This window comes from Gadus macrocephalus, chromosome 16 (genome assembly GCF_031168955.1).
Source record: "Gadus macrocephalus chromosome 16, ASM3116895v1".
Taxonomy (NCBI): domain Eukaryota; kingdom Metazoa; phylum Chordata; class Actinopteri; order Gadiformes; family Gadidae; genus Gadus; species Gadus macrocephalus.
The window spans coordinates 1,977,635-2,000,868 of NC_082397.1; the positions used below are offsets into that span (position 1 = coordinate 1,977,635).

Below are 23,234 nucleotides of genomic sequence, written 5' to 3' on the forward strand. Positions count from 1 at the left end.
GTAACAGGAATGTCTTCCATATATGTAGCTTCCACGTTATATTATGACTGTGGATCACGCAGTTTTTAATTGCTTGAACTTGAACTTTAAGAAGTTGTGCATAGACCTCGTATTCCTGAGTGGAGTTAATCAAAACCAAAAGGGATGGAAAAAAACACTTGAATTTAAACCTGACGTGTCTCTAATGTGATTGGTCAGTTTATACGCATGCGCTCTGCAAGCGGATCGACAGATCGAAGCGAAAGCTCGGGCAGGAAGACAGCCTGCTTGAAACAGCTTGTCGGTGAGTAGCCCTCATCCGCCACCCGAGTGACTCAGGGTTCAGTTGTCAAACCAATTCTACCCTTTTATATGCGTTTGGGGGTCGTTGTAATGGCGACTTTGTTTTGACCCGTTACCGACACGCTGTGTATGGTGGTCCCCTATGTGCTGGAGATCCAAAGTTCCAACACTGGTTTAATGTTTACCTGCATTTTGGAAAGGTGTCGTCGCGAATGTACATTGTTTCGTGCGGTACAAAACATTCTGTAGTATGACAACCAACCAACAAGATCTAACGCCGTGTCAAGTCTGAAGTGTGACGATGGGTATGGGGCGGGTCACGGGGACTCTGTCAGAGCCTGTTTGTGTCCGAGACGGTCTGTCTGACATGGGGTCCGATATGGCTGCCAGGCGGATTGAGGTCGGGGGTGTGTGTGTGTTGGACGTAGAGACCAGTGTTGTGTTGTTGCTGCCGAGTTCTGTGTCACTGGAGCAGGAGCCCACAGCAACTCTAAAGTTCAGCGTGAATTAATTAAATTCCCTTGGAACTCCCACTGACCCAAAGAACAAGTTAGTGATTCAGGAACATATTTAATCACTCCAGACGAACAGCCAGTTAACAAAATGCAGTTGTCTTAACTAATTACAAAAGCTTTATTCACATTTAAAGTGTGTGTATTTATTTAGGCCTATATATATATAGACTTATTATCCTCGACGGCCATATTGCGTCAACATTCAGACACACCGCGCTATAGCAACAGTTCAATTTTGAGATCCAGAAGACAAAAGGATGGCGTTTGATGTAAGACAGGGCATCTAGGAGAGAGATAATAATAAAAAAAAATAGGGTAGGGTTACCCTATTTGGTGAATCAATCTTAAAAAAGGTGGGTGTAGAGGGCCTGTTTAAATGAAGGGAGTGTTTTGGAGTCTGGAGATGACGCTCCTGGTTCCATCTTCCTCTGTAGGCCGGCTCCACACAGCCGCCATGGAAGACCTAGAGGAGGACCTCACGTGCTCCGTGTGCTACTCCCTGTTCTGTGACCCCCGGGTTCTTCCCTGTTCCCACACCTTCTGCAAGGCCTGCCTGGACCGCGTTCTGCTGTCCTCCGTCAACTACTCCGTGTGGCGGCCCCGTCCCCTGAAATGCCCGAACTGCCGCAGCCTGGTGGAGCTGGCGCCCCCCGGGGTGGAGGCCCTGCCCGTCAACGTCTCACTCCGAGCCATCGTGGAGAAAGTAGGAGGAAACCGCCGTTAAACACGCCTCTTCAATCTTAAAGCAATCGCAATCTTATTTTAACGCGATTAATACAAATTGACACATTAACGCACATTCTCGTTTTTTACTTTCAACATTCATATCAACAATTATTTTTGTCTTGAGTTCCACTTACTTTACATTCAATTCCACTTGCAATAAGTGAAAGCCCAGATAGCAAAAAGTAATTGAAACTAAGTCAAATCAACAATCCGTTAAACATTAAATCAACATCGAACTCTGATGTTGATTCTACATCATTTTGCACCCTTTTTAAATATCGAAACAACGTTTAAATCCTGTCCATAGAACAACGGAATTTTAATGATCAGGAATTTTGAAACAATGTTGAAATTTGTATCTGAACTAAGGATCAAAGTGATTTCAATGGAATTTCAATCGTTAAGCATAGAAAATGATTGCTTGGCATTCGAAAATGTACTACCCTAAATTAAATACCCTATAATGAATATCCTGCTTCATCGACAAATGTAAAAAAGTGTTGGAACATTTGAAAGCTTGTATGACTAGCCTAAAACACTGACCACACTGTTTAAGTGTAACACATTTTTCTTCAGCACCTAAAACTACATTTTCTTTCAAAACTACAGTTGGACCTTTTAGGCAAAGTACCCACATTTGTCTGCTACAAGTTGCAACCATTTAAATCTCAACTATATCACGGAATTTGTGAGATTATGACAAATTCAATGTATACCGTTGTTACAACCTACCACACTACCGGGGTAGGTTGTAACACCTACTGGGGTAGGTTGTAACAGGTAGAAAAAATGCAAAAAAAGAGGGGTACAGTGGCAGATGGGAATTAGTGTCTTTAGTATTTTAATAAGTTAGGCTACCTATCTATTTATTTTTGAATTTTAAATAAACATAATACCAAGGGTCGGAAGTTTTACCAGAATTTTGATCTTACAAAGTCATGACAGAGGGACTTGGTGTCTTTATTCATGCTTGAAAGATGAACATATATAATTTTCTTTGAAAGGGAATAAGCTGATGAAGCTGACATGTGACCAATGTTAACTGTTTAAAAATATTTTAAATGCAAACCCGCAGTGAATCATTTGCTCTTGTTTCTCTGTTTTGAGATTCACACAGACTTAGCAGTCTTGTTTAAATGTTACGTAATGGTTATGGTAATCCAACGTTTATTTTGCATTGAAATTTCAATATCAACCATAATGATGATTCAGATGGAAAATCAATATTTATGCAATGTTGGCTTGCTGTCTGGGAGTCTGTTTACAATTCCGAAATCTGTGGTATTCCGTAAATTTCATATTCAACCCACACTGAGTGAGTCAATAAAACTCCCTCATGATCAGTTTGTCTAGTTTTTTTTGCTTATTAAGTATTTTGGTATGAATGATAATGTGATTTGATGATCTCATTAAACTTCAATTGGAGTGGATTAAAATTTAATTTTAAAAGTGTGATTAATCCAATAATCTGCGTTTCAAACTTTTAATCTTTACTCTACCCTAATAATTATAAAATGTAATTGTTCTAGTTCTGAAAGAAATGTTGTAGACAGTTAGTGAACCGACTATAAATCGCTGTCATCTTAAAGGCACCCAGTGCAACTTTATGTAAACATTCAATGAAAAATAAACATTAAATTTCTAGTCTTTTTTACACGTAGTAAGTTTCAATAACTCCATACCATTACATATCGACATTCAAGGAGCAAAGATGAGACGTCGTTGTGTGGTGAGAACTGATAGAAAATCGTAAACAACAACAATCGCCGGTGGGGAGAAGCCATTTTTCCATTGACTGGAAGCCTGCTTTATTTATTGTAGGTTACAAAAAATAAAGAAAATGGCGGCATTGTTGTTATCGATTTTGTATCAGTTCTCACCACACAACGACGTCTCATCTTTGCTGCTTAAATGTCGGTATGTAATGGTATGGAGTTATTGAAACTTACTACGTGTAAAAAAGACTAGAAATTTAATGTTTATTTTTAAGCCTCGAAAGTTGCACTGGGTGCCTTTAACAGAACCCTTCAATAAGAACAAGTGCTGTTATTAAACACAATACTAGAGGCTGTATCAATAATCGGTATCGGCCGATACTCGAGTTCAGGAATCTGTATCGGAGCATCTCTACTCCCGGCCGCGGGGGTCCGGTCGACGCTGCTGGTCGGGGCTCACCCCTCTGTCGCCCCCTCTGTCGCCCCCCTCCCTCGCCTCGTTTCAGTACCAGAAGGAGCGGCCCCCTGCCCCCTCCTGCTGCCCGGAGCACCCGCGCCAGCCCCTCAACGTGTACTGCGTCCCGGACCGCCGGCCCGTCTGCGGCCTGTGTCTGACGGTGGGCCGGCACCGGGGCCACGCCATCGACGACCTGCACGCCGCCTTCCTCCGGGAGCGCCAGACGCTGGGCCAGCTGCTGGCCGCGCTGTCGGAGCAGCGCCTCGCCCAGGTGGGCGCGCCGCTGTTCGTCTACTCCGATTCATTAATAATTTACAATTCATTGAATTTATGAAGCGCTTTTTTTAACTGGAAACTCAAAGCGCTTACAGTGAAGGAGGGGGGGGCCTCACTCACCACCAGCAGTGTGTAGCCCCCACTGGGGTGATGCACGGCAGCTAATCGGCGCCAGAACGCTCACCACGCACCAGCTTGAGGTGGAGAGTGAGGGAATTAATGAGTCAGCCAATCATACAGGAGGATGATTAGGGGGCCGATTAATGAGCCTGGTTGGGCAGTTTTAGCCAGATCCTGGTTACTCTTTGCGATAAGTGCCCTGGGATCTTTTTCAGTGGGTCAGGACCTCGGTTTTACCTCATCGAGGCTGGGCCAGCACTAGTTGCAGAGCGAAGGACTGTGGGTTCAAACCCCTGGGTCTTCCTTGAGAGACGGCCTCCTCCGTAATGTGATGCATTTTTTATTAATTTATATTATTTAAACACAGTGGTTTTAGTTAAAGCCGTACGCAGAAAGACCATGTGTACACAAAGAATAGAATATAGAATAGAAGGTGGTCATGCACAGGAAACAACTAAATTGGATGGCAGTCCTCTCTGTGTGCTTTATAAATTAATTGGTTGTATAAAAAAACAGCAGGTATAATTAACAAAGCCAAGGTTATAATTATTATAGTATCATTATGTGTAGGGTACCAGGTTTAGGGTCATCATTCCGGGTGGTGACAGCAGGTGTCTAACCGTGTCATGTCGCTGCCCCTCCAGGTGTGTGAGTTGGGGCAGCAGCTGGACCAGGGGAAGGCCCAGTGTGAGGGTCTGCTGAGGGCCGACCGCCTGGCCGTGGAGCAGTACTTCCAGGAGCTGGAGCTCACTCTGTGCAGGAAGAAGGAGGCCTGCCTGGTGGCCCTGGAAGCGGCCAGCGCTGACGTGGACCGGGCCTATAACCCGCTGATCGTGTCGGCCCGGAGCCTGGCGGTAGGCCCTGGGACACTAGAGACTAGGGATGCACCGAATTTCCGGCCACCGAAAAATTACGGCGGAAAATGCCCCAAAAGCGCATTTTCGGTTTTCGGCCAAAATACTTTTTTCACCGGAACAACACGGCCGAAACAGAAATTTATGATCACGCAAACAAAAACCCGCACACGCTTGTCTGGATAAGTGCCAATATGTCTGCGGTGTGGACGTTTTCCATTGTTTCTGAGAAAGACCCACGTATAGTGATTGGCAAAAATTGCAATGCCTTGATTTTAATTACATTAATTAAGTTGGTACACAGTCATAGCCATAAATGCAATGGTAGGTACTAATAATTGGCATAATAATTTCTTTCAGTGTTTCGGTTTTCAGCCTTGGTTTCCTCATTTTCGGTTTTGGCCAAGAATTTTCATTTCGGTGCATCCCTACTAGAGACGTTCCCATATATTTTTCTCTTCCCGATACCGATTCCTGAACTTGAGTATCGGCCGAATCTGAGAATATATATGCGGATACATCATCTAGTATTGTACTACTACTGATAGCACTCGTTCTTATTGAAGGGTTCTCTTAAGTTGACAGGGATTTAAAGTCGGTTCACTTACTGTCGACAAACATTTTTTTCAACTAGATCATTGACATTTATAATCTATAATTATAATACATTTGTTCTAACGGACAGGGAGTAGGTCAGGGAGGTGACACGTTTGCACTTCGGACCACGTGCCTAAAGCCGTACGTGTTTGTGATGTTCTTTGCCTGTGTAGTAAATGAGTCACGTGATGTTATCCGATCGGTGCGTAGACTTGGTTTCTCGCCGATACCCGATGCCGCATTTTAGGAAGTACCGGAGGAATTTCCGAGACTGGTATCGGTACCGGAACAACTCTATGGGCCACTGGGGTTAAACTACCCAGGTGAAGTGAGGGGACAAAGTGACCGGACTGTACTGAGGTGTGGATGATTTCAGGAGGAGCACTGCGACCTCTTGACCCTGGGGGCATCGGTCCAGGAGGAAGACCGGCCGCTGGAGTTCCTGGAGCAGGTGCATCTGCTCCGAGAGAGGGTGGAGAGGCTGACGGAGCTCCCCCTGCCCCCCGCCGCGGCCCCCTCCGTCGCCCCCCGTGCTGGGGACTTCCTCCGGGACCGCTGGGCCCAGGTGGGCCTCGGGGCGCTGGGCGAGGCGCCCGTACCCTGGGTGGGCTGCGGACCTCAGGGGGAGGGGCCCGGGGCCGAGGCCGGTCCAGCTGCTACTGGTGGTACTGATGGTACTCAGGGTACTGGTGGTACTGGAGGTATTGGAGGTACTCAGGGTACTGGAGGTACTGGTGGTACTGAAGATACTGGAGGTACTGGTGGTACTCAGGGTACTGGAGGTACTGGAGGTATTGGAGGTTCTCAGGGTACTGGAGGTACTGAGGGTCTGGATCAAGAGGGTCCGGTAAGTTTGCCCGTAAGCCTGTGTCTGGCCGGTGGGCTGGCGCTGCTGATGTCCCTGGCAGCCTATTGCCTATTGGTCTGCGGGGACCTGTGGGAAGACTGGAGGAGTGGACTGACCACGCCCGTAGGGGAGGAGGCCGTCATGGTGCACACGCAGATCCAGAGAACCATGGAGGTCCTTCTGCAGGCGGTGGAAGATCTCTTCATGTAGTTGGCCTCCTTCCTGGATAGACTTCTCCTTCATGGATAGACTCCTCCTCCATGGATAGACTCCTCCTTCCTGGATAGACTCCTCCTTCCTGGATAGACTCCTCCTTCATGGATACTCCTTCTTCCTGGATAGACTCCTCCTTCCTGGATAGACTCCTCCTTCCTGGATAGACTGCTCCTTCCTGGATAGGCTCCTCCTTCATGGAGACTTCTCAACCTTTGTCCTCACTGCACCGTGGGGGTAGTGTCGCTGGGTGACTTTTGAGAATTGCACAAACATTTTTTTATTATATCCGTCGACATGTATCTGCCATTTCTTCATACATCACGTGTAATTAAAGATTCAAGGAGGTGGTTTGATAGTTTAAAACCCTGACATACTGAAGTCCTCTTTGAGGGTATATATTTTACCTATATTTCATTTTATATATATAAATATATAGAATACCCAAATGTATTATATCATTTATATATATTGTATATACATTAAAATATATTTTAAGATTATATATTATAAAAATATATACATATCCAATTAATATTTTTTATATAGCCTAAAGAATTATGACGGTTAAGCAAAGCGTTTGATATGTAGAATGTGAGTTTGGACTACAGCGCTGCCCTGGTTGGGGGCAGTTATACAGTGAGGTGTGTGAGAAACAAAGCACGTGTTTATGTAATGTGTAACACTGCTAGGATGGCACCGCACACTACCTGTCCAGTGGGCTCTGCATGTACTGCCTTACACACGTGTGCCTTAATCTCCATGTATAAGCTCAATGCCTTTAATGAAGTAAACTGTGGAAACCATGTAGATGTGGGGATTTTGGGACCATTTGGATATGGAGGCGTCAGGAATCCATTACGCCAGTTCATATTTTGTATGTGGATTAAAAATCTAATAAACGTTTATTTGTACCAGAGAATTGCTACTTCCATTTGACTGTCCACAATGGCAATGGGTTAAGGATTATGACCCTGGTATGGTTGGACTACAGGAACTAGGGGGGTGACTTCAGATCCTCCCAGACAGACGGGTAAATACTTTACCTATGAAGCTGTTTGTGGCGGCATGCATAACATTGCACGCCAATATAGATTGTTGCGCCCGTGAAGGATCAATACACATCCAGCTCTACTTGGCCAGCATGTACATCTCCTTCTGTCTGATCAGTAAAGACATTCAGTTCAGTTTAATATCGTTTTTTTATTAAAGTAGCCAGCTGCATACAATTAGCGTGCAGTGGCCATGAGCAGCAGAGTCGAACATAAAGAGTTCAGTAGAAAGACTTGATTAAAGACATGACTTATATTTACATGGTTTAAAAAGGAGTTTAAAAAGAGGCCCGCGGCCTCAGGCAGTGACGGCCCCGTGGTCCTTGAACGCGATGGTTTTGGGGTTGATGCCCACGTTCTTGGTGGTGTTGTGAGTCTTGTAGATGCCAATCAGTCGGTCGGCGATCTCGAACATGTTGTTCCTCAAGGAGATGATGATGAACTGGGCGTTCTTGGTTTGCTCCTGGAGACGAGACACAGTGAGGGGGAAATGCTTAGAGAGGGAGAGGAGCAGCTGAGACCACACGACTGAACCAGGTCAGCCTCCGTTCAGCCAGTGAGGAGCAGCATAGACCACAGGACTGAACCAGGTCAGCCTCCGTTCAGCCAGTGAGGAGCAGCATAGACCACAGGACTGAACCAGGTCAGCCTCCGTTCAGCCAGTGAGGAGCAGCATAGACCACAGGACTGAACCAGGTCAGCCTCCGTTCAGCAGCATAGACCACAGGACTGAACCAGGTCAGCCTCCGTTCAGCCAGTGAGGAGCAGCATAGACCACAGCACTGCCCTCAGATATGAATCAACAGTGCAACGAAACAAAAGGCCAACTTGGTTCCAGCAGTAAAAGAAGGTTTAGTACTTAGTTTGACCCTAGCAACCAAAAGCAGGTGGTTTCCCAATATAGCCCGATGACCAGTCCTCCATTTCACAATAGAGGCGAACTGATGGGTTGACAAGAGCAGAACAGCTGCAGCTTTGCTCATATGCTCATACTTTACACAATTGCAAACACGTTTTGTGAAGTTCTTGGAACAATACACGGGCCGTGTGTTATTGATCCTGGAGGAAATCCGCCCGGCCCCAGCATGACCCTCCCCCCCCCCCCCCGAGCTCGGGGTACTCACGTAGATGTAGCAGGCCACGATGGAGACGTTCTTGAAGTCGAGCGCGGCGTCGATCTCGTCCAAGAAGTACAGCGGCGTGGGTTTGAAGTGGTGCAGCGCGAACACCAGCGCCAGAGAGCTCAGCGTCTTCTCCCCCCCGGACAGGTTGAAGATCTTCTTCCAGCTCTTCTTGGGCGGACGCACGCTACGAGTCAGAGTGCAGGCGGCGTTTAGAGTCGGAGCCCCACGGATCAAACTGCCTCGAGCCAGTGAGGCGCTGTTCGCCTCCCTGGAGTGCAACAGCTGGATCCGTGCAGCTCTGGCTTAAAGGTGACACATTAGACCACCCGGTGTGAGTGGGATTAGCGGCTACAAGCCGTTTTGAAAACCGGCCTCTTCTGACATCACAGTTGGGCGTGTCCACCTAGATGTACCCCGGATGGGTCCCTCTGCCAGCCTACCCAGTGGACTGTAGCAAGCCGCGCTGATCCATCCGTCACACATCGGCACACGCCCACCAGTGATGGCAGAAGAGGCTTGTGACGGCTAATCACCCTCACACCCGGTGGTATACTGGGTCACCTTTAAGAGGGCGCCGAGGGGCGGGGTCTGACCGGGGTCCCACCTGAACATGATGCCCTCGGAGAAGGGGTCCAGGCTGTCGACCAGCTCCAGCTCTGCGTCGCCCCCCAGGGTCAGCATCTGGTAGTTCTCCTTCAGCTTGTTGGTGATGATGTTGAAGCCCGTCATGAACTCGTTGAGCCGCTGTTTGCGCAGGTCCTCGTAGCTGCGCTTGAAGTCGTCCCTCTCGCCGGTGATCTGGTCCAGCTGGGCCACGCGCTGCAGGTACAGCTCCTCCTAGGGGGGGGGGGGTTTAGTGGCGGTCTCTAAACACGCAGCACCTCACAGAGGGTCCCCACAGCCGTGTTGATCATCGCTCAGGAAGACCGACCCACCTTCTTCTCGTACTCGGCGATGGCCCCCAGGTTGGGCTTCATCTGGGCGCACTGCGCCTCCAGCAGGGCCCTGTTCTTGGTGAGGACGTTGGGGTCGGCGATGGCGTCCAGGTCGGCGGCGCTGAGCTTGGGGAGCTCTTCGGCCGGCTTGTCGCCGATGGCGTGTAGAGCCAGCTTGGAGGCCTAGCGGCAGAGCGACAGACGAGAAGGAGGTCAGAGGCGCCGAGGGCGACAGACGTGTCCACCCATCCCATTCTCCTTAAGCCGAGCCGGGATAAACAAACGTGCCCACATAAAGGCCCCGGCACCTCTTTGTAGGGCGGCTCGATTATGGAAAAAAAACGAGCCGCCCTTCATCGGCTCGATATCATAATCACGATTATTTTGGTCAATATTGAAATCGCGATTCTTCTAACAATTATTTTTGTGTATGAAAACATGTACCGTAATTTTCGGACTATAAGCCGCGCCTTTTCCCCCACTTTTCGATTCTGCGGCTTATACAACGGTGCGGCTAATCTATGGATTTTTACAGCTAACGGCCACTAGGGGACCTCCTAAATCTATGGATTTTACAGGTTACAGTCCACCAACTTTAACTCCATGGGCTCTACGACCGGTCCGCGCCCCCCCACCTTTAAGCGGCGGGCTCCAGCGCGGCTTATATATGTACACATCATTCAATTTAGCTGCTGCGGCTTATACTCCGGTGCGCCTTATAGTGCGGAAAATACGGTATTTATTCAGCGTGTTCCTCCCAAAGAACACTTTGTAACTAAGAACATACAAAAAAAATACAGTGGTCAAAAAGAAAATGTTCAAATAATGTACAGATATGCATCCAGCTGTTCTGCTCTTTCTGTAAAACATTTAATGAAAAGAAATCGAAAACTCGATTATATTAGTTTTGTGCACGTTTGACGCCAAAATCGAAATCCCGTTTAATAATGTACCAATGGCCCGGCCCCACCTCTTTGTGGTAGTGGCTGATCTTGCCGCCCTGCTCCGAGATGGTGGCGTCGATCTGCTCGATGCGGAGGCGGATGCTGAGCGACTCCTCCTGCAGGGCGTGCTCCTGCTGCTGCAGGCCCTTCATCTGGTTCACCACCGCCTGGTACTGCTGCTGCACCTCCGGCAGCGCCGCCTGGGACACCGGGGGGACGCTGTAGTACCCGGAACCCCACTGTGGTCCACACTAACCCCCCCCCCACACACTAGAGTGGGGCAGAACTCACCTCGGCCTCCTGGCAGGCCTTCATCACCTCCTTAGCCTCCTCCTCCAGCTTCATGAGGAGCGCGGTCAGCTCCTCCAACGTCTTCTTGTTCTCCTCCTGCTCCTCCTCCAGCCGGCTCACCGACTCCTCACACTTCTTCAGGTTGCTGGGGTCAGAGAGGAGGAGGAGGAGGAGGAGGAGGAAAGAGAGAGGAAGAAAGAGAAAGAAAAAGAAAGAGGAAGAAAGAAGGAGGAAGAGGAAGAAGAAGGAAGAAGAGGAAAAGGAAGAAAGAGGAAGAAGAAGAAAAAGAGATGGAGAAGGAGGAGAATAAGAGGAAGAAGAAGAAAGAGAAAGAAAAAGAAAGAAAAAGAAAGAAAGAGGAAGAAAGAGAAAGAGGAAGACGAAAAGAAAGGGAAGGAGGAGGACAGTGTTGAGGATCATGCCCGGGAGTGGCCGTGGACCAGCGTGTGAAACGCAGCGAGGAGGAGCCTCTTCTCACCGCGCTGCCGTCTTGATGGCCACCTGGGCCTTGGTGATGGCCGAGGTGCAGTCGTCCAGCTCCTTGTTGACCTTGTCCATCTTGTCCCTCTGGGCCTTCAGCTTGTGGCTGCTGATGTCCACGATCAGGGTGTGGAGCCGCTTCACCTCCGCCTCCACCTTCCCCGCCTTGCTGGACGCCGCCTCAAAGTCTGGAAGGGAGACACCAGGAGGTCAGTCCACTTCAGGTTGGACCACTGCGAGTTACAGAGGTGGTCCGAGGTGATGTGGGAGAGGCTCGGGGTCTCCGGGAGGACCCACCCTTCGTGAAGGCCTGCAGGCCCTTCTCCATCTGCTTCTGCACGGTTTTGTCCGGCGCGGCCGCCAGCACGTTGGCCTCCAGCTCCTTGATCTGGGGCCTCAGGTGGGCCTCCTGCTCGGCCAGACTCTGCTCGGGGGGGGAACCACAGGGGCACGCGGTCGGTCAGCCGTCGGGTCGCAGCGACGTCCGATCGACTCACAGAGTTCAACGTTCATCAGGAGGTCACCCTAACCGTTCCGATCGTGCCTGTGCACACTATTCAACGTTAGTATATGCTACACGTGCACCTCCTGAGATGGCGTGATTCGATTGGTTCGCTATCTCGGAATATTGGGCAATATCCCACGATTGACGTCTCAAACTCGGAATATTGTTTTGCGCGTGTGACGCTCGTCTCGTCACGCTGATAAAAGTTAATAAATCCCGGCAAAAAGTGTTATCCTGTTTATTTCTTGGAGTGTTCACGTGTAGTATATACTAAAAGAATGATGAATGAATTCGGCAAATAATTGTTAACTATTCAATATGCAACGAGCTAACGAGGGGGAGGGGAGGGAAGAGAGCAAACGATGCGTGAAGGAGGGCCGAGCTACCGTCATGCTCTTGGAGTATTTCTCCAGGGTGTTCTTCATCTCCCGCAGCTGGGGTCGGAGGCCCTGCACACTCTCCTCCAGCTGCAGCTTCCTCTCCTGGAAGCCCTGCAGCTGCACCACCTTCTGCTGGAGCTTCACCTCCATGCGGTCCAGCTGGAGCGCGCGCACACACACACACACACACACACACACACACACACACACACACACACACACACACACGGACGGATGCACGTCAACAAAGCCATGAATAAGGGGGGGGGGGTGAAGGCCTGCTGTGATGGTGATGATGGTGATGAAGACAAGGGCCCGGCTGGGAGCTCACCTCGTCTTGGGGGACCTCGGCCCCGATGGAGGACCCCATCCTGCCCTTCATCGCCCGCCCTCCTCCGGTCATGGTACCTGGGAGGGAGGACCACAAACGGTTTAACTTGTCTGGGAGGTGCAGCTCACCCGGGGGCTAGGCTAAACATCAGGATTCACCATCGTCTGGTCGACGGTATTAAACTAAAAGGGTGCATTGCTGTAGATCCAACGATCTGAAAGCGCCACTATATTAGACCAAAGCAAGCTGACGTTTGATGGTGGCGACCCCGTTATCAACATAAACTAAACATCCAGGTCCCTCCCTCCCTCCATCAGGCCTGAGTGAGGCGGACCCACCGGCCATCTCGATGATCTGCCCCTGCATGGTCACCACCCGCCAGCGCTTGTCCTTCTGGAAGGCCATGCGCGTGGCCTGCTCCATGTCCCGGGCCACCAGGGTGTCCCGCAGGGCGAAGTAGAAGGCCGGCCGCACGCTGTCGTCGTTCACCCGCACCATGTCGAACAGGCGGGGGCAGCTCTCCGGCGTGGTGATGGGCGCCATGTTCCTCTCCCACACCTTCATCTGGGGCGAACGGGGAGGCAGCGCAGGGCGTTTCAGGTTCACCGTTCGACTCTTTCACCCAGAGGCGTCAAGGATGCTCAAGGCTCAAGGATGCCTACAGGCAAGTGTCGGAGATTTGGGATGGAACCCAGAACCACAGACACTAGACTACTACACCCCCCCCCCCCCCCCCCCAACCTAAAAACATTGATACCGTCAAGTGAGATCTCTTTGTTTCAGAGACTCCAGCTGCAAACCCACCAGTAGGATTTGAGCTCAGAGATACTGAAGCGGTTTCATTTAGCAGAACTCAAATTGAGCCAAGACATCGTCCTTACAGACTCCTGACACAGAGTGTAGTCTGCGACGTGGATCAGACCGTCCACCAAAGACCCCCCCCCCCTCCCATCGAGTACAATGATGGTGTGATCCAGTTGCCTCGGACATTCCGAGTTGCACTTGTGACATCAATTACGGTCTCTGAGAACTTATAGCGTTCCCGTTCGTCTTTGTGATTCTGCCACGAAATAAGCAAGTCGTCGTTTATTGGTAGCTACATTAGCCTCTATAGCAATCCAGCTCCAAAACTAACAAACATCACAACTTTAAATTGTATTGCACAGCAAATTGGGGGCCGGAATAAAGTACCAATGTAATCAAGCGTGTAAGACAGGGATTAAAGTGAAAAAAAATCTTCTGACTGAAATTTTATTCGCGCTACAGCCAAGTCACGTGCAGTGTGTGAAACATGTTCCAGGTTAGGTTACTTGACACCTGCTTAAGAAATACAAATGTATAAGACGTCAGCACCAAATGCAGCCATCACGTTTAAATGCTCGACCAATACTGTTTTACATCTATTGCAATTTTTTTGTTGTCTTTTCAATTAGACTCTAAGATTTTTTTTTTGCAAAGCTTGTCTCATATTTTTTTGCACCATGAACCGTAAGGCTTGCCATCGTTCCCCGTTTCCATCAGCCATGCCCATCTCCATTTATTTTTTTGTGTTTTATCAATATCCGATACATCAGAGCCGTCAATCATTATAAGGGAGTTCATACTAGCTTAACTTTCGCTCTGACACTCAACACTAACACAACAAAGAGACGTAAGATGTGGCGCGAAAATGGTGTGTATCTATATACATTTGTATATAATATATTTAATATATATTTAATATATAATCGGGATGTACATTAAAATGCTTGTGTTTTCAGTCAATTTTAACGGTAGACCTTTTAAATACTCACTATATAATTTGACAATTTTACCGGCGTTGACGTATGACGACATAATACACGCGTGTATTATGTCCATGTTCGAAACTGCATACTACCGTACTGCCGACTACATACTGCGCAGTATGTACTGTATACTGCATACTGAATGTGGGATTCAGTATGCAGTATACAGCAGACCGACTGCACCGCAGTATACAGTATGCAAGTTTCCCAGAATGCATTTCGCGGCAGCGGTAAAGCTGCTAAAAGCTGTTTTAATTCTCGCTTCAGTGCTGTTAATACATCACTTTCTTAAGTTTTAATATTTTTTTATGCGAGAAAGTACCTATTTAGATCCTTAATATGCGATTAGTTTATCCAAATGACGCCTGTTTGTAAATTTGTCCCGACGTTATCGGAGATGTGAAGTGGCCTCTGTGAACTCCAAATGACGGAAATCCGTCGTAGCGACGGAGAACTTTAATCCATGGTAAGAGCATTTAAAAATCGACATCAAAATGACCAACGTGGTACAAATACAAAGAAAATAAATCTCTTTACAGGCGCAGCCATTTTTGATGAGAGCGTCATCACTGAGCTCGGTACACTCGCAGAATTCCGAGGGGGCCCGACCGAAAGGGGGCGCGCCTCCGTGAAATGCCACAACAAAGCTGCGAGGTTTCACCACTTGCAACTCGGGGGGCTGCAGGTCCGAGGGCATCTGGATCACACCATGACTCTCGCTGATGAACCACCCGTACTGGTTGTTGGTCCAACCAACTCTCTCCCGTCTCTATACACGCGTTAGGGGTCCCCCTCACCTTGTCGAGGCCTATGAAGGTGGCCACCCCTATGTTCTGGGTCTTGAGGAAGGTCACACACTTCTGGGCGGTGTCGATGGTGTCCACCAGGATGTTGTCCAGGGCGCCACAGCTGGAGGAGATGGCCACGTCGTACTTCTCATCGATAGCCCCGAGGTCCCCCTGGAGAAGAACACACGACCCGCGCCGTCACGACCCTGCGTCGGCTGATGGGGGGGGGGGGGGGGGGGGGATGATGTGTGCGTGTGTGTGTGTTTGTGAATGCGTGTCTCCGAGTGTGCGTGTGTCTGAGTGTGTACGTCTGTCTGTCTCTGTGAGCGTGTCTCAGAGTGTGTGTGTGTGTGTGTGTCTCAGAGTGTGTGTGTGTGTGTGTCTCAAGAGTGTGTGTGTGTTTGTGAATGCGTGCATCCGAGTGTGTGTGTCCGTGAATGCGTGTCTCCGAGCGTGTGTGTGTCAGTCTCAGAGTGTGTGTATCTGTGTGTGTGTGTCTGTGAGCGTGTGTCTCCGAGTGTGTGTGTGTTTCAGAGTGCGTCTCTGTGTGTGTCCGGGTGCCCACCAGTCGGCCCAGGATGCCGGGGATGTGGCCGCTGCTCTTCTGGGCCATGAGGGCCTCCAGCACCTTGCCCCGGCTGCGGTTGGAGGACTGGGAGCTCTTGGCCTCCTCCACCTTCTGCCTCATGTCCCTCACCAGCTCCCTGTTGTCGTTCTCCACCTTCAGCAGCTTCTCCAGCTCGCCCTCTTGCTGCAGAAAACAAACGCACACACACACACACGAGAGACGATCACAAATCACATCCACAAGACAGGGCGTCCGCCACGCACCAACGCTGCCCATCATCAAAGCCACAACTCTGGTCCGTTCTGACACCGCAGTGGTGGAACGAGCTCCCTGCCGACGTCAGGACCCCCCCCCCCCCCCCCTTATTGTGTGTTGTACGCCCTTGCACTTTAAAATAGAACTTAGCATCATGTAGGGTCTTATCCTAGCTATCTTTGCTGTACACGGGGAATGTGTTAACCTAATGATTGTTAGTGCTTGGTTCTATTAACATCCTTACTGTATCGACAGTGATAATGTTGTTTCTATTTCTTCTGACTGATGCACTTATTGTAAGACGCTCTGGACTGCAGCGTCTGCTCAACACCCCAGGTGTGAACGTGAATGTAAGGGATTAACCCGTCCGGCCTCACCGTCCTGAGCTCCAGCTCGCTCTTCGGGATCTTCTCCTGCAGGTCCTTGATGGCCGCGCGCCGCTCCTTCAGCGTGTCCGAGGTGGCCTGCAGCGTCTGCTTGGCCGTGTTGAGCTGGGTGAGCGCCGTGTTGTGGCGGCTCAGGTAGAGGCCCAGCTCCGACTGGGCCAGGTCCATGCGGGACCGCGTCTCGTTCACCGCCTTGCTCAGCTCCATCAGCTCCTTCTCTTTGGCCTGGGGGGGGGGGGACGACCGCGGTCAGAACCTCATCTGTTGAGCCTGGGCAGCCCCGCCCGTTCTGCCGGCGGTTTGAGTTCAGCTCGCAGAAGTGTCCGGAGGAGAGCGATACATTTCTTTCTGCTTCCGATACGCTTCTGCGGGAGAGAATCACCAAGCTGGCTTTCCCCCCTGCCGCCCTATTGGCTGGTTTAACACAACGACGAAAGGGAAGCGACGGCAAGCAGCCAATCGCGTACAGTCATTTGAACTAGGCCCGTTGATCACGCCTCTTGTGCTGAAGAAAATGACGGCAGCTTCCCCGGACCAACGTGTAATCTACGATTGAGCTCGGTCTGGCGATAGCCAGGCTATAATCTATTGGCAATTTGTCTCTTTCTCAACCAACTTCTTCCAAATTAGGGTAGGGCGAATCTCCGATTGGCTCCGTCACCGTGTCCCTCGCGTTGATGGCCCTAGCTGCCATTTTAGAGCCTTCAGTATCAAAGCCCCTTAGGCAATTTAAAAATGTTGATCAAAGTGAGGTCTACACCCCATTTCGTACCCCATGCCCTTAAAAGCAGGAAGGATGAGTATGAATGAGCACGGTCAAATTATGCCTCAAACTAGGGCTGCAGGATATATCGGCTATGGACGATATATCGATATAATTTCCAAGGGGATACAAGATTTGACAATATCGTTTATATCGATATGCGTTAAAATGGTCAGTTTCCCCCTCAAGCGTCTACAGCGCTTGCCTTGGAGACTGTGAGCGCGACCCCTCCCCCTCCCACTGTCTTTCCGAACGTGCCGTGTGCAAAGACACCTCATTCCCGCCCCCTCACAACACAACAAGCGTGGATGATACCCGTAAAGAAAACGAGACGGCGGCGGGAGACGAAATTGTTTCAAAGAGGAGAAACAACGGCTCCATAATGTGGAAATAGTTCGGGTTTAAAAAAAACTGATGAGCAGCAGCTGCAGGTCATCTGTAGAGAGTGTAGCAAAACCGTTGCGACTAAAAGTGGAAGCACGACAAATCTGTTCCACCATTTACAGCAGCGGCACAAAGTGCAGTATGAGGAATGCGTAAAACTCTGTGGCTGTGCTGCTGCATCACCGGCCGCGACAGTTTCTTCTGCCCAGAAACCAGGGCCGGCGCTCGGCAAATGTGTTGGGGGCGCCCTCTGGTGACGGTCTTAATTAATTAAAATATACGAAACAAGCAAAATGAAACCAAACATGTTCCCAAATGGAACGGAGAAGGGAGGGGGCGGGGGATTTAAGTTACGGCGCACTGAAACCCTCACCGTAGTACGCAGGACAATGCGACGAAGCCAATGCTCTTAATGGTAGCTAATGTGTGTAACCTACAGCTTTATATTGTTTTGCATAGGTGATTATTTTGTGAAGAAGGTGAAAAAAGTCCCTTTTTTTTTTTATATGTTCATTCAATTCTGTTGAAAATAACGATACAAAATCATATGTTGCAGTCATACTGACCTATGTTTTAATAAAAGTGCTTGCAACATCTCACATGTGGCTTTTGACTTGCAAAAAAAACATCTAACCCACTCTATAGAAAATATCGAGATATATATCGTATATCGCCATTCAGCCAAAAAATATCGGGATATCATATTTTGCCCATATCGTACAGCCCTACCTCAAACCATAATCGCCATGCATAAAATATTGAGAACAAACATGAAAAATGAAGCTATTGCTTGTTGTCAAACTGGCTGGCAACATTGATCCATCTCACGACGAAACTGCTTGTCGAAATCACACTGTTTGAGGAGACCCTTAGCCAGACGTAATGCTGATGTAATAAATCCCTTGCCTTCATGGAAAACGGCATTTGCAGACGATTGCTTCCACCCTGTGGCAGAAGAGAGCGTAGCGGCTCAAGGCTCATTGACCGCTACAAGAGGTGATACCAAATGATACATGATACCAGTTGCTTTTTACAACGGTTGGACCATAAACCGCAATGTTTTCGGGAGAGGCCTTAACGGTTTAAAAAATTTGACATCGCCCGACCCTAGCTCAAATCCAAACACGTCAATGCAGGATGGTACTGCAGATGTGCGGGGGAAGGAGGGCTTCCTGCATCTTTGAGTCACATAAAATGATGGTCAAATTATTCCTAGACCAAGGACACAGGAAGCACCGGCGACTTGTTTAGACAGACGATGACGCAAGCAGGGAGGCGTGGGTGAAGCATTGTGGGGGTGGAAGGTTCAAATACCTCCTTGTCCTGCTGCAGGCCGCTGGTCTCCTCCTTCAGACTCTCCATCACCTCCTTCAGCTTCGCCTCCTCTCTGACCTGGACCGTCTCCAGCTCCTCCTTGCGGGCGGTCGCCTCGGCGATGGTCTTTGCGCTGCTCGCCGGCACGTTGCGCACCTCCTCCAGCTACCGGGGAGAAGAAACCAGCGCAGAGGTCAATACAGATCGCACCGTGTCCGAGACAGAGGCCGCACGGGCCCGGTGACGTGCCCGCCGAACATGCTTCATACAACGGCTATTCATTCGTACCCATGCCCGTGGGCATGGGTACAGACAACCAAGAGATCGGGAACGGGCAGACCACAAATTGAAACCGATAAAGAGTCGGTCAGATAAAGATGAGGAATAAAACGGCACGTAAAGACTCAATAAGTCCTTGCTATGATGGGCAGAACCGTTGAGTGGGTGGCGTGGAGCAGCGGGAGTAATGTGGGCCATGTTCTGTGGGGTTAACCAGGGGTGAGGAGGGAAGGCTGCTGGGAGTGTTACACAAGCCAGGCCATAGTTGACGACCACACAGCAGAACACGGCTCCCCAGGGGGCCGCTGTGCCCCCTGGTCATTTCAACAGTCAGTTTTTCTTCTTACTAATTTGGTTGTTCGTAAAAAGAAAAAAAAGTTGAATCAGGGAGCATGGTTAGAAAAGCCGTGAAAACACAATATGATTTGAAAAGGTTAAGTTTTTCCCGTTACCAGAATACCGTTACATCCTCTGATGTCGCATGCCTGGACCCATTTGGCTGTCCTTTTATAGCCAGTGATTAACTTGATTAAGTAAGTTAATAAGTGAAGCGGAGGCTACCAAGAGGGAGTTTCGATTGGTTTATTACAGCATTAACGATTCCACCGCTTTATTCAAGCTGTCAAAACGTTTTCTGTGAAAATCTGGTTAGTTCATTTCAAAGGCAGCCAACAACAACCGGACAGCCATGCCCAGTTAAGCAGACTCTCTTACTTACCGTACTCTACAAGTGATGTTCATAAGTTTATAACCAAAGCCAGCCACTGATGGATGGAAAAAGGGTTTGTTTGAATACACAATAGACTAATTACCTATAGGTAGTCTGTACGCCCTGGGGTAATGCCCCCTCCCTCCCCTAGGCTTCAGAACAACAGACCGTGTTTTTAAAGGCAAAGGAAATTGTGTTTCTAGGGAGCATGTTTCACTATTGGCCAGCAGACAGAACTAGAAAAAAAAAAAAAACTGGGTCGGAACAGAAATGGACTCTGACTTCGTCCCAAGTCACAGTGCATGTGAGCACCATGTTTATTTATGTGAATTGGTCTCAAAATTGTCTACAATTAGCCCCCTTAACCTATAGATTGGGATTTCCACATCCGGGCCTTCACAGAACTGGGAGAAGGCCAAGTATGACATGGAACGACCACGGCGGACACAGGGACACCAGTGGCAGGGGAGCCCAGTGGGATTGGTTCATTCGTCTACGAAACCACCCACCTTCTCCTTGTCCTTCTCCAGCTGCTTCTGCCCCTTCTTGCTCTTGCTCTTGGTGTGTTTGTTCTTCTCCCTCATCTCCACGTCGTGCAGGTCCAGCTGGTTGAACTTGGCCTTCTGGGTCTCGATGTACTTAGTCAGTTTGTTCTGCTTCCTGGGAAGGGCCAGCCCGTTAGCTCATCCACTCACAAAAAAAGTATACGTCGCAATTTTTGCATCCAACATATGCTCATCGATTATCACTGTCGCGCTCGCGGTTCGAAAAGTATACTTTTCTGCTACAGGGAACGCTACTGCGCCTTTACATTTAACGCTGCCAAACGTAGGTTAGGCAGCGTACCGATGCACATTTGTGATTTGTAATTTTAGGGAGATTAGATCAAAAACATAAGCGACGTATTGAGCTTACTTCTCCACGTTCTTCAGCTCCTGGTTCATTTTCTCCATGTCCTCTGCGATCTTGGTGTTCTTCTCAGTCACCTCCTTTGTGTCCTCCAAGATCTTCTGCTTTTCCTCTTCTTTGCACGCCACACGCCTCTGCAGGTCGTGACTAACGGCAGGAAAACACAACAACAGAGCCATTCAAAACCATAACGTAGACCGCTACCGATCGGCAATGTGAAAACACCCACGTTTGAGAAAACACCGCAAAAATACAGGAAGAAGCCGGCCGATAACCATTTAAGGGCAGTTGCAGTTATTATATTTAGTACTATGGCGATTTGGCTTTGAATTTCCTTTGGTGACATTTCAAAACCCCAACACAAAGGCCGGACATCGCCGGCGAGGGCCGACTCACGCGTAGTACTGGAAGATCTTGCTCTTCTGCCTGATGATGTCGTTCTCCAGGGTGAGGAACTCCACGGCAGTGTTCTTCTCCACCTCCAGCGCGTTCTTCTCCTTCTCCACTAGCTTCACGCGGTTCAGCTGAAAGGTCACAGAGATACCCCGGTAACGCGCACCGTTAACAGTCCGAGACCGTCGGACCAGACAACAACACAACCTCCTATCCACCTGGAATGAAGTGCTCTGCAATGTTTCGCTGCAAAAAAAAAATATAGACAACTTTGCTTAAGTTGTTTAAGTTTAAAGAAGTTCAACTTAAAAAAAAAAGTTTTTACTGAGTTGCCAATTGAATAAAGATCTGAAGTGACCCGAGCATTAATAGAATAGTTTTAGAAGCTAGCCACTTCCTTAAATCAGGGTTAGGGTAGCGTGCAGCGGCGGCCATGTTCACGCTGAACTACCTTCTCTCCCCGGGTCTCGTTCAGGAGCTCTACCCGCCGGGATAGCTGGAGGATGGGCTGCTTCAGGCGGCACGAGCCGATGATGTCCTCCATGTATTCCAGCATCCCGTCGTCATGCACCGTCTGGCCCTTGGGCTTCATCATGGCTATGTGCTCCACCTCCCCCTGAGATAGGGACCACGCACACACACACACACACACACACACACACACACACACAAAGACACAGAAAGCCCCACACACAGAAACCACCCCACACGCACACACACAAACGTTAATGCACACGCACAGTAACACACCACATTATACAGATTAATGGGCAAAAAAAATTACCCATAATAATATTGTACAATTATTATACAATTTAAATGTTTAGAAAAGCCTTCATAGACATTGAAATAAAATGTAGTCAGCCTAGTTCTCCCCTTTGGAAGAGTTTCAAAGATCTCGGCTATGAGTACAGAAGTAGTACAAAGTAGATCCACCCCCTCAAAACAACACAAAACTATTTAGGAAAGGTAATACAAATATTAAAGTTAATTACGATATTGTGGCTTGCCTTGCAACCACACTGATAAAGAAAGAAAAAACATGAAAAATATGAAATGTACTTTTTGATTAACCCATCGATTTAGTTAATTTGCCATGCTACTCAATGTCTTTTTTTTTTACCGTTTATCTGAATATACAAACAATGCCACACCACAACCGAGACTGATTGGTCTAAAATAAGTGCTGCACTATCCCTTTATCAACTTACAACAGCAAGAACCATAAAATCATTTATAAGGTAAGGAATTCCCTACTTGTTAATACACAATGATCCGGCTTGTTTATGTCACTTTATTTTCCTTAATTTAAAAAAAATCTAAATAATAAATTTAGAACACAAATTTCTTTCTATACCTTCCTGTTAGGTAGTGGAAGCCAAGATATAAGTTAAATGTAGAAAATACAAGAAACCTCTGGGTTAACATCTGTTTAAATATTCTATTCCAGTTAACTTTTTATGACATTGGTAGTCATGAATGGAAAAAATAGCTAGAATATAACAATATCCACCATGTTGCAGATTCAGACTCCATTGAATTCAAAGACAGATGGAAGGCCAATGTCAAGTTAAATATTCACCATTTCCAGCTACAAAGCAGCATAGGCTACTTTTAACTGTTCTCTTTTTTATATCCAACCAGGAAGCAGCTAATACATGATGGTGGGGGGGGGAGGGGAGGTCCATCAACCTCTGCTCTGACCAGAGCACAAAATGGACCTCTTCCCCTTAGCAGATAGGAAAGTGAACAGCGAGCAGGCTCAAGCCTCTTCTCATAATCACAGCCTACTCACATGCCCAAATCTCTAAACACACGAGATTAAGTTAACGACAGAAATCCAAGGAGAATTGCAGTGGAGTGCAGAGAGAATGTTTGCTTTAAATTTACAAAAAATGTTGTGTGCAAATCAACCGTTGTGCCATGCAACCATTAATAATTTATTAATATTCATTGTATAAAATAATTTTTTTTTATTTTTTTTATTAATGTTTATTTTTTTTTATTTCACACTCAAAAACAAAAACATGCATATCTGTATCGCAAAGAAGCTAA

At 48.3% G+C, this 23,234-nt stretch overlaps 2 protein-coding genes across 8 annotated transcripts in view; one reads left to right on the top strand and one right to left on the bottom strand.

Annotated features, from left to right (window-relative positions):
- Nucleotides 1-73: 73 nt before the first annotated feature.
- Nucleotides 74-7,516, top strand: trim59 (tripartite motif containing 59). Of its 5 annotated transcripts, XM_060075124.1 has the most exons (7): nucleotides 74-283; nucleotides 1,232-1,500; nucleotides 3,745-3,966; nucleotides 4,736-4,945; nucleotides 5,919-6,204; nucleotides 6,271-6,306; nucleotides 6,343-7,516. In XM_060075124.1, exons 1-7 carry the CDS (start codon nucleotides 208-210, stop codon nucleotides 6,597-6,599), a joined length of 1,356 nt encoding a protein of 451 aa, XP_059931107.1. In that variant the 5' UTR covers nucleotides 74-207; the 3' UTR covers nucleotides 6,600-7,516. The 5 variants fall into 5 exon arrangements, with proteins under 5 accessions (XP_059931107.1, XP_059931106.1, XP_059931105.1 ...); XM_060075123.1 differs by lacking the exon at nucleotides 6,271-6,306 and having other exon boundaries at nucleotides 5,919-6,243; XM_060075122.1 differs by having other exon boundaries at nucleotides 6,271-7,516.
- smc4 (structural maintenance of chromosomes 4) overlaps nucleotides 7,369-23,234 on the bottom strand; it is a 20,692-nt gene continuing 4,826 nt past the window's right edge. For all 3 annotated transcript variants that reach the window (XM_060075115.1, XM_060075117.1, XM_060075118.1), the window contains 19 exons: nucleotides 21,631-21,795; nucleotides 21,183-21,310; nucleotides 20,793-20,933; nucleotides 20,387-20,537; nucleotides 18,890-19,054; nucleotides 16,420-16,653; nucleotides 15,785-15,970; nucleotides 15,229-15,390; nucleotides 12,983-13,208; nucleotides 12,645-12,721; nucleotides 12,320-12,472; nucleotides 11,726-11,852; nucleotides 11,427-11,616; nucleotides 10,949-11,093; nucleotides 10,684-10,857; nucleotides 9,714-9,896; nucleotides 9,383-9,615; nucleotides 8,779-8,962; nucleotides 7,369-8,117 (listed from right to left, as the gene is read on the bottom strand). In XM_060075115.1, coding sequence (XP_059931098.1) covers nucleotides 7,953-8,117; nucleotides 8,779-8,962; nucleotides 9,383-9,615; nucleotides 9,714-9,896; nucleotides 10,684-10,857; nucleotides 10,949-11,093; nucleotides 11,427-11,616; nucleotides 11,726-11,852; nucleotides 12,320-12,472; nucleotides 12,645-12,721; nucleotides 12,983-13,208; nucleotides 15,229-15,390; nucleotides 15,785-15,970; nucleotides 16,420-16,653; nucleotides 18,890-19,054; nucleotides 20,387-20,537; nucleotides 20,793-20,933; nucleotides 21,183-21,310; nucleotides 21,631-21,795 — 3,189 coding nt within the window. In that variant the 3' untranslated portion in view covers nucleotides 7,369-7,952. The remainder of the gene's footprint in view (nucleotides 8,118-8,778; nucleotides 8,963-9,382; nucleotides 9,616-9,713; nucleotides 9,897-10,683; nucleotides 10,858-10,948; nucleotides 11,094-11,426; nucleotides 11,617-11,725; nucleotides 11,853-12,319; nucleotides 12,473-12,644; nucleotides 12,722-12,982; nucleotides 13,209-15,228; nucleotides 15,391-15,784; nucleotides 15,971-16,419; nucleotides 16,654-18,889; nucleotides 19,055-20,386; nucleotides 20,538-20,792; nucleotides 20,934-21,182; nucleotides 21,311-21,630; nucleotides 21,796-23,234) is intronic.

Coding starts and splice junctions, on each gene's coding strand:
- trim59 (XM_060075122.1), top strand. CDS start 208: ATGCGCTCTGCAAGCGGATCGACAGATCGAAGCGAAAGCTCGGGCAGG. Junction 284..1,231: donor CTGCTTGAAACAGCTTGTCG/GTGAGTAGCCCT, acceptor CTTCCTCTGTAG/GCCGGCTCCACACAGCCGCC. Junction 4,946..5,918: donor TGTCGGCCCGGAGCCTGGCG/GTAGGCCCTGGG, acceptor GGATGATTTCAG/GAGGAGCACTGCGACCTCTT.